We start from the raw sequence: 13,930 nt of genomic DNA, 5'->3' as shown, positions 1-13,930 counted from the left end.
GAAAAAAATACTTTAAGTATAAAGTACAAGTACCTACTCAGAGAATGTACTTCAAGTAAAGTACAAGTTTCCTAAACCTACTTGAAGTAGTTCTTTAAGTACAATGTACTTAAAGTACTTCCCAACACTGTATGAAGTTGTTTAAAATTATTCAATTTACCGCGGACTGTGATAACCTAGAGCGGGATCTGTCTTACATTTTTCAGTGGAGTGAACATAATATTTTATTGCTTAATACTGCAAAAATAGAAGTGTGATCTTTGTGCCGACGTCATGTGCCTTTCAACTTTACCATTTATCTTGATATCATGCTAATTCAACGTGCATTTTATCTGAAAGTTCTTGGCGTGTTCATTGATAGTGCCTTGCCTTTGAGAAATCATGCATCTTTTGTGGTAGGAAGTTCAACGAGAATGTTAGAAATGATATCAAATTGGAACTTAGTATCTAAAACTCAGGCCACGACCATCGAACATGTTCAGAAAAAACTGATTGGTATTGTTTATGACAGATCTTTGGAAAGGCACCTTTATTATGCTTATGAATTCATACTAAGATTATGTTCGATGACACTTTTGTCTGACATGTCATGATTTTGTGTTTTTACGTACGGGTGTTAATGGTGGGCGTCAATGACTTGCTGCCATTGCTTGGCAAAGTAAACTTTCATGTTAACTTCCGTCATACCAGATATGCTAGCTGTGTGCTTTGACGTTCCTTCACCATGTTGCACTTCACCGATTACTCGGATTCAGACATTAGTCACATTACATAACATCATCGCTCCTCCTCACAACGATTTCTATACATTTATTTTACTGATTGTACCACCATAAATTCAATAACCTTGTAATTTACTCACTTGTTTTCTTTTGTAATTATGTTTTTTTTTTTTTTTATGATTATAGCGTACACCAGAGAGAAGACCGCTATGGAAGCTTTTGTGCACTGAAAATAAATTTATTATTACCAAATAACACTCCTAATAATTTTTTTTTTAATATTGACATTTAAATTATTTTTTTCCTTCGTTCTCCCCCTGGACTACCCTGCGTCGAAATGATGCCTAGTCTACTGCGTCGCCTGGCTAGTTTCATATATATATGCTTTTTTATTTTCTTTTTTTCCAGGGACGACCTCTGTCTTCCACACAACTCACCTAACACCCCTCCTTCCCTCCATTACTCCAAAGATAATCTGAAAGCGAAATAGTTAAACCAGTTTGACTGGTTCAACCGATCAAGAGTGGGATGAATCTGCGGTGATTTTTGTTACAACGAATCGCCTTTGAAGTCTTCGTGAACGTGCAAATAGGCTGTTTGAGAGAATAAAAGATGAACGACCACGCTTGCGTGCGGAAGAAAGAAAAACGCCTTCCTCCCGCCACAAATATCGAGTCCAATGAAACCATCTACCGTCAGATTCATCGTGTTTCTAATACTTTTATAAAATCAGCGCTGTGCTACTACACACCAACTGCAAAATGCGGGGAAAATAACGTAGGAAACAAGCTTTACAGAGGAAAAGAAGCGAAAATAGCGATGTAAAAAAAAACAAAAAAGCCCAACGACAGAAAAAAAAGTATGTCTGGCAACCACACCCTCATCAAGTACCGCAACGGCGTCCAAAATGTCGATATTTCTTTTTCTTTGGAAATTCTTCTAAACAAAGAGAACTTGACGATTGAATGTCGATGTGATAGCATGCGTGGTACGGGTCGAAACTAGAGCAAGATTGTACCAATGCAGAAACGTTTGAATGACAGCAAGTGCTTGTTTCGTTGACCAAAGCTACCAAAGCTGCCGCGAAGGCGCAGAATCCAGAGGGCGCTAGTCCAAATAAACGATGGCACATGGGCTGCATGGGCCTCGAAGGACCGTGACGTGGGTGAGCTTGATGCTGTTTTAATGTGAATGTTCGAAGTTTACTTCAAACTTTAGCTGTCCGAACAGTGATATGCTGTTTGTAAAGGGTTCTTAGGCAGCGCATTAGGTTCTAGGTGACCCTGTGGTTGGCAGTCCCCGAAAGGTTTCCCTTTTAAGTGCTACTGACCGCTCATTTTTTTTACGATGTCGGAACCCAAAATATCTGCGAGCGACCCGCTGAAGCTGTGGTACAGTATAAAAGGCGACGTCAGGTAAGCTCTGTCTTCTATCCTTCCCCCCATTGTGTGCCTACTTGCGAGTTCGGTATCTATTGCGTGGCTAAACTACACGCATGAATAAGGCTCCCAGGGCACGCTTTCAAAGAAAAAAAAAGTGAATAGAACGGTTTGCCTTCGCTCTGCGTACAGTCATTGTTGCAGGAGTGCTAATCAACATTAGACTGTCCTGACAACGTCGTCTTTTCTAAAAAAAGACAGTCACAAGTAAAATGACCCTTGTCTCAAATTCAGTCGCCACTGCATTCAACATTTTGTGGAAAGAAAAAAAAAAAAAAAAAACGCTTAGAATAGCGACGGGTTTGTTCAGTTTGTTCTATCTTCGGTTCCTATGTTTGAAAGCCTTTCGAACCTGTGCACTCTTGCATTGCGATGCGACGTTCTAGGTCGTTTACGCTGCTTTGAATGCATGTGCTTGTTTTTTTTTTTTTTTCAGTCGAGGCTCTTTCGTATTGGCGCGACGTTGCAGATTGCAGTGTTAATCATAATTTCTTGCGTATGTCCTGAACAAAGCACCGTCTAGCAGTCGAATTAACAGATCACCTTAGAAGATGAAAGCAACACCAGTAGTTTGGGAAACATTCAGTGGGATGTCTTGCGTTCAGATTCTGGCACGTTTCATAAGATGTGTCTAGCTGTGTGTTTTTCTGATCCGGCGCACAGAAGCAGTTATCAAAGGGAGGTGTTTAAAACTGCGAGTGAAAATAAACTCGTCCTATAGATTTTTTTAAAGTGTTTTTTTCTTTTTTAATTTTTCAGAACAGCAAAGAGTGTTGCTCTGGAGTCGCTCACCTTACAGTCTGTTGACCACTCCGTCTACGTCATGCTGCAGATGAATTGTGACTTCATCAAGAAGTTTGAATTCCTGAACATCTCTGAGATCATTGTGACAAATTTGCGCGTAAGTGAATATGTCAAGCACAGCAATGCAACTATACTCCACAGTACTGTGAAAGCACAAACGCATTATTCTATATTCCAGTTAAGCGTAACTTGGCAAAGGGCAAACACTACAGGCCATGTAAGTGAATTAGAGCATCGGTGTAAAGCACATGACAGCTTCATACAGGAGGAGTTCACCCCGACAGTATGTTGTCACAAGGCCTCGTTCCAACACTGACTGACTCGATGGGGCCGAAGCGTTTGCTGTTTGCCAAGTTGTGCTGAAACTGAGAATAGTGGGCATTTTCCTTGCTCAATTCTTTTTGCAAAAAAGAAGTCATGCAGAGGTATGCTTTTGCACGTGTGCATCTTTTAGCATTGTGCACATTTGTGAGATGGAGTATGCTCATAGAGGAATCATTTTTGTGGTTATTAGCGCATCTTATTTTGACAGCAAAATAATTCAGAGCCCATTTTAAAGGGTGACTGCTCAATAATGAATTCTCAGTTTGAAAAGTGCTCATAGTCGGCCCTGCATCATCTGCCCCGTGAAAAGTAACGTTTTTCATGCATTTGCACTTAAAATATGATCATACACACACAAAAACAAAAAAATATTTGGCTACAGTAAGCAGCATTGACCTTGCATTGCCACCTCTTGGGAGAACCCCACTGTGCGACCTGTAACATGATCCCCATGCGACGGGGCACAGGCTTCACAACACAAATGTCATCTGCTGCCGAGGCTGTATTGAATCCAGTGGCATATGTCCCAGTCGTCACATCATTTTGTGCTGGAAACAAGGAAGTCTCCATAAATGCACATCTTTTTGTATATTTAAAGGCACATTTTAAAATGCATGCATACATAATAACGGAAATAATCCCTGGAGAAGGGGAACAAGGGGGACAAAGGACAAACATAAATCTCCAAACACAGCTAGGTGACTGGTGCGCTACCGAAAAAATCCGCCTGGTCTTGGTATTGAACCAGGGACCTCTCCATTTCCAGTGGAGTGCTCTAACAGCTATCCAGGAGTTAGACGTCAGTAGAGCAAACTGGTTTTATCAACACCAACAAGGGTGAACGGCTTGCATTTTAAAGTTATGATTATAATGCAATTGAATGCAAAGATATAAGATAGCTCGTCAAGAATAACGAAAATAAAAATGTTTCTCCTTTGTCCCGCCTGTTCCCCTTCTCCAGGGATTATTTTCGTAATTCTTGTCCAGCTCGCTTGCACCTTTGCATTTAGTTGCATTATAATGCATACATGCAGCATTTGAATAGAGCTCTTGAGATGACGTTGACTCATTTTCGCTATCTGCCCATCACAGTTGATTGCACATGGTCGCGCATGCTGTGAAGGAACATTCTTGTCGTGTCCGTACTGTGCAGTGAAAGCATGGTAGTTTGAGCGCGAAGATAGAAGGCGTGGCATCCCATTTCAGATGGGTAAACTTCATAGAGATGGCAGTGTTGGCCAACTCACGTCTCATGCATAGCACTCGGGCTGGAAGTGGTCAGAGCAGATCGAAACACTGTGTTGGTCCGGGGACTTGTATAGACCTTCTGGGCTATGCGTTCAATAGTTTGAGCAGCCATGGGCACAAGAGCAATCATCGGCCAGTTACCAGAGACAGGCCAGGCAGTGCATGAATTGTGAGAGCCTCTAATTTGACTTTGGAGTTGCGCACAAGTAACAGTCAGTTGCAGCATCACTTTGGGTTTAATCCAATCCATCCAAACAGTTGAATGCTGTTTCTACAATGCCTGTGCTAAACACTTCAATGCCGTCGAACGTACCACTTGTAATTAAGGCAGTAAAGCTTAAAGAGATACTACAACGAAATTTCGGCGCTTATTTTTGGTCTATATGTGTTCAAAGGAGCAGTATCACCAATATCTTGTTAAGAAAGACATGAAAATAAATTTTAAAACAAATTAAACGATTAGCAAGGAGCATGTGGTGGATGTCGCTAAAGCCTCATATGTAATGCTCGTCTAAGAACCTTGACAGGTAGTGACGATAACTGTCTCGCCTGGAACTATACATGCTTTGAACCTGACGTCGCCCCGACAGCTCTAGGGCCAGCACAAGGGAAGAAGGGAGGGGGGAACTCCCCACTCAACCAAACTCTCTTTTGTGTGTCCCAGACGTCGCTATTCTCCCTCTACAAGATTATAGAAGATTAACCCGTCACTTAAAATTCACACAGGGTGGCTGGAACGTCTAGGGCATCGTGTCGACGTCAGCCTTGCTGCAGCTTTGCTCATCCCGAGATACACTATGTCATGATTGTGCTGGATGTCACGTGCTCTCCGCTGGCTGCTCTCCTAGTGCTTGCCAGAGTGGGCCTTTTAAACAAAAAAATACAGCCATCATTCTCAAAATACAAATGTGTGATTGTCATTTACGGATATTGTGGATCATATTCAGCCTATTTCTGAACATGACGGGTATATTTCAAATTCTGTTAAGTATCCCTTTAAAGTCCGACCTACAAAATCATTTTCCCTAAGGTAGGAAAATCCTTCTTGCCACCCTTACCATTTCCCCCTCTTCCACTGCTATCTTGATGGCAAGGGGGGGAGTCCTTTTGTTACTGCATCTTTTGGGCTGGATAAGCCAGGAGCTTATCCAGCCTTCACATGCAGCAACAAAAGGAGTCCCCCTGCTGTCAAGATAGCAGCGGGAAAGGGGAAAATGGGAAGGGAGGCAAGAAGGATTTTCCTACCTTGCTGAAAAAACTTTTTGTAGGTCAGGCTTCAAGGCCCGTTCACAATGGAGCCTTTGCTTACATTTTCTTACGTTATAAGTCACTGGGACATCCTTGGTCGTATATTGCATGCTAAGGTACTTCTTGTATTGGTCGCCACGCTTCATTCGAAGCACAGGTGTTTCAGTGACTTTCGATGTAAGGTCCTGTGACACCACAATAAAATAAAATAGTATAGTGCAAACAAACCTTTGCACAGAAAAAGTAAAAAGGAATGTAAACCAAGGTTTTCCATGTTGCTCATCGCCTATGAAACTAGCAAGTTATGCTGGCTCCCAGATGACAAAACTTTGATGCCCAGTTTAATCAATATTTCGGGCACAGTTTAGGAAGGTAGGTATTTCTATTTAAGTGCCTCCCAACAGCCGAGTGGCCTAGGCATCAGTGCACTGTCCTGTGAAATACAAGTACAAAAAGACTATGAACTGTAAGATTGTGGTGGTGCAATTTTTCTGACAAAATGCATGTGCATTGCGCAGGCAACGTCATCAGCACATTCAAAACGTTCCCCGCACAATGCACAATGACTTGCATAAAATGAAGGTCGCAGCTTGCTGGGTTCCCTTGATTGCCCACTTCCGTGGAAAAAGCACCCAAAGGAATCTGTTATAGAAATGTTACCACTTTGCCAAGCTCTCCCTGATGAATTCTTTGATTGCCTAGTACAGTGGTTCTCAAATGGGGGTCCGCAGAGCCTTTGGGGTTCGCGAAGGCATTTTAGGGGTCTGCGATGCCATGCCTCAGCAGTCAAGCTCGAAGATAAAAGTTGTGTTTTTCTCAGATTGAGAAGAAACATTCCAATGTTTGGGTGAGTTTTCTCGTGTGCATGCCAATGAGAGAAGTATACTTCACACTAGCCCTTATTTGAATTCATTTATTAAATCATTATTGTAATTAACCTGTACCTTTCCCTCACCATGAACGGGGTCCCCCTTATCTCCGCCGATCCACAAGAGGTCTGCGAAAATTCACTTGTTGAGAACCGCCGGCCTAGTCATCATGAATAAGTGTTAGGCATACCATTAGGACCCGAAACAAAAGAACAATGTGAACAACAGAATCGTGCAGATTCACCACTACCAAAAAAGTGAAGATGCAGCCGTCATCGGGAAAAGTGATGATGAGATACTATTTTAGACCACCATGTTGCAGGTGAAATGGACCCAAAGAATGGCACATTTTAAATTGTCCCAATATTTAAGGCCCTATTCGAACAGAAAAAACTGAAGAATTTTTTTTTTGTTAAACTGTTAGGTTTTTACTTGACCTTAACATCATTCCTTGACTTTTCAGAATGGTATGAGCCTGATGGAGATCTCCGACTGTCTGAGGATCCTTGCAAAATATGCCAAAGAGATGCTCAAGCCCACAAAGGAACGGTACAAGCACTGGAACAAGATACCCTTCATGAAGGCTGGTGCCCCGCAAAAGTGGACCCGAATGGATGTAAGCATTTGCTGACTGTTAGACAATGTTGTTGGTTGTGCTAGCTTTTAAACCCGAATAATTGATTTATCTACTGATAACTACAAAGTCGTTAAATGGAAATCTGAAACATTTAATACGGAAGCATGTTGCTAATTAGTTCCCATATCAGGTTTGTGGGAGCCACATGTTCCCAGCATTCCCGTCGAGACCTAGCTTATGCTTGCTGTGGGGTGTCGCCATGTTGGGGCGCAACCCGGGTGCGAGATGAGACCGCATGCCCTTGTGAACAGTTTTCTCTCGGGTGACCTGCCACCTGCACACCCTTTGGGAACATTCATATTTGGACGCGTTCATCGTCCTGTTTTCCAAAGTTTCACAGAATGCACCACACCGCCTTGAGCTGACTGTGACACTACACATACTGGAACATTGTCCCATGTGTCGGTAAACCAGGAAATAAAGTTAACCGTTTTAACCGCTGAACGGTCTATGACCGGTGCCAAAGAACTGTCTACTTTCTAGCAGAGGCACAATGTTGGTGACAGTGCTTGAGTTCTAAGACTTGTCTCTTTGTAGCAGTCGGATACAAGTTGAGAATGTGCCAGAAGGTTTGCCTCCAGCAAACACTCGTCACTCTCTGTTGTGCTTTGGCTGGGCATGCTCACAAGACCCCAAAGTGTTTCCGAAGGGAGGGAGGTTGTGCTGGAGGCGGAGCTTTTGTTGCATTCTTAACTTTTAGCTGACTAGAGGACTTTTTGAACGATAGCAAATAAGCCCCTTCCCCCTGTATTCTTGCAGAAAAACGTTTGGTTGCCTCAATGAAGTTTGTTACTACAGATATTAGCAAGCAAAATTTGATTGTTTCACTTGGGGTGATGAGGGTGATAAGTACATATACTCCCAGTTTTGAAATGTCTTATTTCTACTTACAACCACTTCCTCTGGAGCTGTGCCAGCATGCACCCTCTACACCAGGGGTTTCAGACTCATTGGGGGGGGGTGTCGATAGCCCACCCCTGAAAGCTCGAGGGCCAATGTAGGGCATGAAGGCAAAAAAATTATAAAATTAAAAAACAAAAACAAAAAACCAGCAACCTGTTTTTGTGTTGCAAACTAGGCGAGTCTCTCAGCAGCACTAGAGAAGTGACTTTTTGCAAACTCGCCGTTTTAGTAGTGACATCTTTAACTTTGATTTCCTAATGTGATTACTTTGGGCCCTTCCTTGACACAGGGGTGGAACGGCTGCGCCATTTGCGCCATTTTGCGCCAGACGCATTTGTCTGCGCCATCCTGCGCCATTTTGCGGAAACTGCACCACAGCCAATACCTTGCGCCATTATGCATCAAATCGCACAACGTGCGCCAAACAAATTGTATTTTGTCTTGGTTTCGGTTTCTATGGACTCGATTGGCAACAATAAGCGCGTTTAGCTTGGTCGGCCTTGCAATCCTTTGTTCTGTTTATTCTCCGTGTGTATTCCGAGTCGGAAGCGCGCGGAAAAACTCGGGGTTGCGATTGGATTGCTATTCTTCAACCATCAGCGGTTAAGCAAGTAGGCCAAGGTGAGGTCGAGTCGTTAAGCGGCAGATTGCCTGAGGCTCTGCGGCCCAGGATCCGTACGTGAGCGCAGTTGAAAACAAATAAGCAAAAGATTCCTTTCAGTACTTCATCGTTGGAAGTTGGAACCGCATTCCGGCAAGATAAATTGTGATTTGATAGAACTGAAACGCGGTCCGATCCGAAACCTTGTCGGCCAGCAGCTCTCAGGCGAGGGGTAGATCTGCTCGGCGTCCTTTAACCTTGCTCCTTATAATCGCTTTGAATACGATAAGTCTGTTAATCGTAGTCTGCTGCTTCGATATTGAGTTGCACAATAGGATAAACTTGAAATTTGTGTCCCTGTTCCTCCACGCAACAGCACGTCCATTGCTTACGCACGTCACGTGGTTCGCACATATAATTACTATGTCGAGCACGTGAGATGTGCGATAAGCAGTGTTGGTTTGCATTTTGAGCAGCTGAAAGCCACTCAGAAAATATCAAGGATACCATCTTCAGAAATATATGGTACTTGCATTTTGGTTCTGATTAAGGCTCACGAAGTTTCAAGTTTTCGCATCTGCTACACTGTTATCCCATCTACCTAGGTTCCTAACCACTCATGTTCATCTGTGCTGCTAAGCACTATTGAAATTGCTCCCGTGCTCGTCTAAGACACAAGCAGAAGTGCAATGAAAACTGATCTGAGCTGCTCCTAGCCTGCTCCAGAATGTAGTTTTAGCTGCTCCCAACCTGCTCCAAAACAGCGGTTAGAACTGCTCCCGTGGCTGCTCCCAAATACATTTCATGAGTTCCACCCCTGTTGACAAGATAAGATTTGAAATGACACCGTGCCGCTTTAATATAGTTGCATTTTTAAATAGGACAAGAGAGCAAGCACGCTGTCGCTGCCCTATCACTCAGTTCTCTCGGGAAGTATTTAAATTTAGTATATACTGAGAAAAACAACAACAAAAAAAAAAAAAACTTTTTTTTTTAGAATTTTTGTTTGCCTGAATTTTTTTATAGCAGTGTTATAAAACAATTTTTTGTGTTTTAATGTTTTTTGTTTTTTTGACAGCTAAAAAGCAGGGTTTATAGCTTTAGCTTTGGAAGTTGCTCCTGCTGAGCAGGAGTTTGTGCAGCTGAGGTTTGTCCCGAAGAGCTTGTGCTTATAGCATTGTAGTGGGATCATCGTACAGGCGAGTGACAGGAGAAAGAGCTGAGAAGCAGATATTAAGACAAAACAATACTCGGTCCAAAAGAAAAGGGAATGGACAAAAGTAGGTGAGCATGTGTTATAAGAGCAGAGCGTTTAGAACTTAAAGGAATCAACGACATTGAGCAAATATTTATGAGCCATATAGCGCATGATACATAGGAACGAAGGCAAGCACCCACTTGATGCTTGGAGGCCGCGTCTCAGCGAGCTGTGGGCCGCATGCTTGAGGCCGTTGCTCTACACGGTCTGCTGCAAGACTGCTGAAATGCTGTCCTTCTCAAGTGCATCATGTCGCCAGTGCCAGTCACCGATTGGTGTCGGCCTGCACCCTTTCTGGGTCTGTTTCAGACCTCGGCCATAGTATGCATACCTGATTTGTACCGTTGTCTGCGTCCAGTGTGACATTAGTGATGTGCAAGTGTGAGTTTTAAGGTAAAATAATTGTGTACTTTTCATCAAGTCGCACAAGGGGACGGTGTTGGGATCTATGTTTCAGAGGTTTTCTGTGGTAGGGATGAGGAAATAAAGTATGAAGGTCCTTTTAGGAAAATGGTTTTATGCAGCAGGGATGCACTCAATGTCGATAGTGTTAGCAGCTGTAAACGCTTGGCTTTTTCACTTAGTGGCTGTTGACAGCACTGTGCTCAGCTATGTTGCTAACAGCCAGATGTTGATAGCCGCTCATCTTGCAACTGGCCAACGGCATGATGCACTTGCATAGACTGAGGCCATACGCCCCCGTGGCTTCATTGGTTTCGTTTACAACTGTACCTTAGCCTGCTTTTGCACGTGGTGCTGGTGCTTCTTAACTGAGTGTACTACAAGTGGGACAGAAGTAAGTTGACCTATTCATGCAGGAAAGGCTGGCTTAGAAGGTCGCACGGCTAATGTACTCTCCCGAACGTAGTGGAAATGCGAGTAATTTGTTGACGAGGGCATTGGGGCTCAGGGGGTGCCTGTGAGCCCACAGTGGCTTACTTAATCTAATTTAGTGGTGTCCCTGCCTTTTATTAAAAACTTTACTTTCGGTACCTTGCATGTAGGAACGCATGCCGTAAAAATAGCACTCCTAGTAATTTGGGTACACCTGACATCTCAGAGTGTGGCATAATTTTTATAAGAAGTGACTTTTAGATAGTATTCAACCTGTTGGGTATTTTTCAAATTGCACACGTGCCACATCTTTTGTATAAAGGATTTTGTCTTACATTTGCTTGAAGGTCATGTCAGACTTAATGGGCAGTAGGGCTTTTGACAACCTTCCCAAGTAGTACCCCGCTATCCTACAACTACTATAAGCATTAAAGGGCAACTTCGCTTCACTTTTGTTTTTTGAAAAACAATGCACTCCTCTTCAGTATCACTTAGAAAGACCGCACATAAAATATTACGAGCTAGTTCTGTCTAAATGTTTCTCAAGAGGTCCAGCGAACTTTGCAACGCGCCAGGTTTCTGAAATCGGCCGACTCTAGTGGGTGAATTGAGCAAAACGTTCCCACTTTTGCTTGCCCCTTTTTGTTTGCTTTACTTCTCCGGGCAAGCGTAACGGGTGATGTCAGCAACATTTTTTCTCGGTGCTCAGGAGTGTCCATGTGATTGGAATAACGCGCCAGCACAGCGTGCTTTTTGCGAGCCATCTGGCCGTCCCGCCGTTACCGCTGTCTCCTGCGTCAGAACCGCCGTCGTCGTCTCACCGTTCGTGATTGTTGTCTCTCGGAGTTTCATTCACACTACGTGCACAGACTGATGCCGCAGTTGTGCAGACGTCGTCGTAAAAACCAAAACGTGGTGAAGAGTGCGGTGCAAACAAAACTTGCGCCTGGCACACGCCCGCCCCAACGGTGGCCTGCCGGCCCGTCTCAGTCCCGCCCGTCGTTGCGTAGAGGACCACATGACATCTCGTATCATGTGATAGCCATGTTTTTGGCGACCCGAGGCCAATGTTGCTAGATGGAGCCGAAGTTTCGGTTTCGATTTTTGCTCATGCTTAATGTGAGATTGAACAACATATTTTTCAGAAAGCAATAGACATAGTGCCTTTTATTTGTGCTTTTTTTAATGTGAAATTCCTCATTTTCTTGAAATTTTCGGAATTGAGTGGAGTTGCCCTTTAACTGCTAGCAGAAGTACGGTGTAAAGCCTAGTTCACACACTTGCGTTTGGTTGCAACCGAGTGCTCTGTGCAGCCTTGTGCTTTCTTCCGATTTCTTACAATAAGAGAAAACACTGACATGCCATCTTTGAGGTGGCTCTGGAACTGAATTTCGCTATGGCGCATTGCGCGCGCAGATCGCAGACAAAAACTCGTTTGTCACACGTACCAGTACCGCAGATTGCACGATTGATATAATTCCTGTCAAACATTGCGTGATATCTGCCGGGTATCGGGGAAAAGGGAGGGGGGAGGGGGGGCAATGTTTTGGAATTTTTATGTGACTGATATTTAGCTGGAGAAACGGGATTGGCGACCTTTTTGGGGAAGGTGACCTTATGGGATTTTACGGTAGGTGTGTACACACAGTGTGGCAGATGCTGCGACACAATCAACCTGATGAAGTCCTATTTGCGCGCACTCCAATAGCCTATTCCGAGAGTGCGCGCCAACCAGACAGTGCAATTAGAAAAAAAAAAAAAAAAGAAACAAACAAACAAAACAAAGAGGTGTCTGCCCTGACCTTGATGGACACTGGCTTGAACACTGCGCCGGAGATCTCGCCGCTTCAATCCTTTCATAAAGCTGTTCTTGCCATAGTTGAGGCACAAGACTAGGGCCAATGACGAAGCTGTGTCTAAGCAACACACATAGCGCAAGTGCCAAGTTCTACATGTCGCGGCACACCCAGAAAAGACTAAAAACAAACATGTCCCCCATAGAGAAGCATGGGTAACCGTACCCTCGACAGGCAGCCACTAGCTGGTATTCGAAGAGTCTTCAGGTGGTGCTAATTGCAACCAAGGCGAGGAGAGGACTTTATCTGGGAGCTGTGACTACGCAGTGTCCGCACATATATCTTAAAGCACGCACTAGAGTGTATGTTTTGTAGCATTTGCGAGATGAAATGTAAATATGAACAGTGGTCATTTATAATATTGTCACATGTTTTTCGAGCCCGTATTGAAAGAATGATGTGCGAAATCAATGGGAAATATACGGGAATCGCAGGTATTCCATGGCGACGCGATAGGCGGTTTTAATGTGTCCTCTCATCGTAAGGAGTCGCAACGCACCCAGTTGCAACCAAACGCAAATGTGTGAACCATTCTTAAGACACTGAGCATTCTGTTGAATAGTGCCATACTTTCTAGGCAGACCCTTTATGCGCTTGGTCACACAATTGTGGCGTGCACATTGGAGCCAGTACCAAATGTGACTCTTTCCAGGGTACCAAGACAATCCTGAAACAGCTTGGCTACACGCAAGAGACATCGAAGGGCTACATTTTCCCTCTGCACTCTTTTGGACCTCCGCTCAATGTCATCAAGAGCCTGTCCCTTGAATTGGCCTTGGCAGCTGCCGAGCTCTCCGTCTTCTACAACAACCACCACCCACACCCAGAGTACATTCGGAACATCATGTGCCCCGGTGGAGCACTTCTGCCTTCGGCCTCAAGTGCTGAGCGCCGCGAGTTCAACGTCATGGACCTTTTGGCCGAAGTGGGAAACTCAGCGAATCTAAGGGTGAGTGGTGTCTCATCGATGCATATTGCATCACTTCCAGTCCACGTGACGATATGCCACTTTTTCCTTGTTCGGTGTCATTGGTAAGGACCCACAGTCACCAGTTTTACCAGGCTTGGTGCACCTTCCTCGCATTGTTGTCTGAAATGCAATAGCATTTACAGTCAACCGCCTTTATAACAAATGCTTTACTACAAAAATGCCTGTTTACGAAGGGGAACTAAATCCTGGCCCATTT

The 13,930-nt window shown here is 44.0% G+C and overlaps 1 protein-coding gene across 1 annotated transcript in view; it reads left to right on the top strand.

The window, feature by feature from the left end:
- The first annotated feature begins 1,821 nt into the window (after positions 1-1,821).
- LOC8040104 (LIM and SH3 domain protein Lasp) overlaps positions 1,822-13,930 on the top strand; it is a 42,761-nt gene continuing 30,652 nt past the window's right edge. The window contains exons 1-4 of the mRNA XM_029976085.4: positions 1,822-2,137; positions 2,921-3,062; positions 7,118-7,270; positions 13,396-13,692. Coding sequence (XP_029831945.1) covers positions 2,070-2,137; positions 2,921-3,062; positions 7,118-7,270; positions 13,396-13,692 — 660 coding nt within the window. The 5' untranslated portion in view covers positions 1,822-2,069. The remainder of the gene's footprint in view (positions 2,138-2,920; positions 3,063-7,117; positions 7,271-13,395; positions 13,693-13,930) is intronic.

This window comes from Ixodes scapularis, unplaced genomic scaffold, assembly GCF_016920785.2.
Source record: "Ixodes scapularis isolate PalLabHiFi unplaced genomic scaffold, ASM1692078v2 PGA_scaffold9__187_contigs__length_104089568, whole genome shotgun sequence".
NCBI lineage: Eukaryota > Metazoa > Arthropoda > Arachnida > Ixodida > Ixodidae > Ixodes > Ixodes scapularis.
This window is presented reverse-complemented; position numbering and strand designations above follow the sequence as displayed.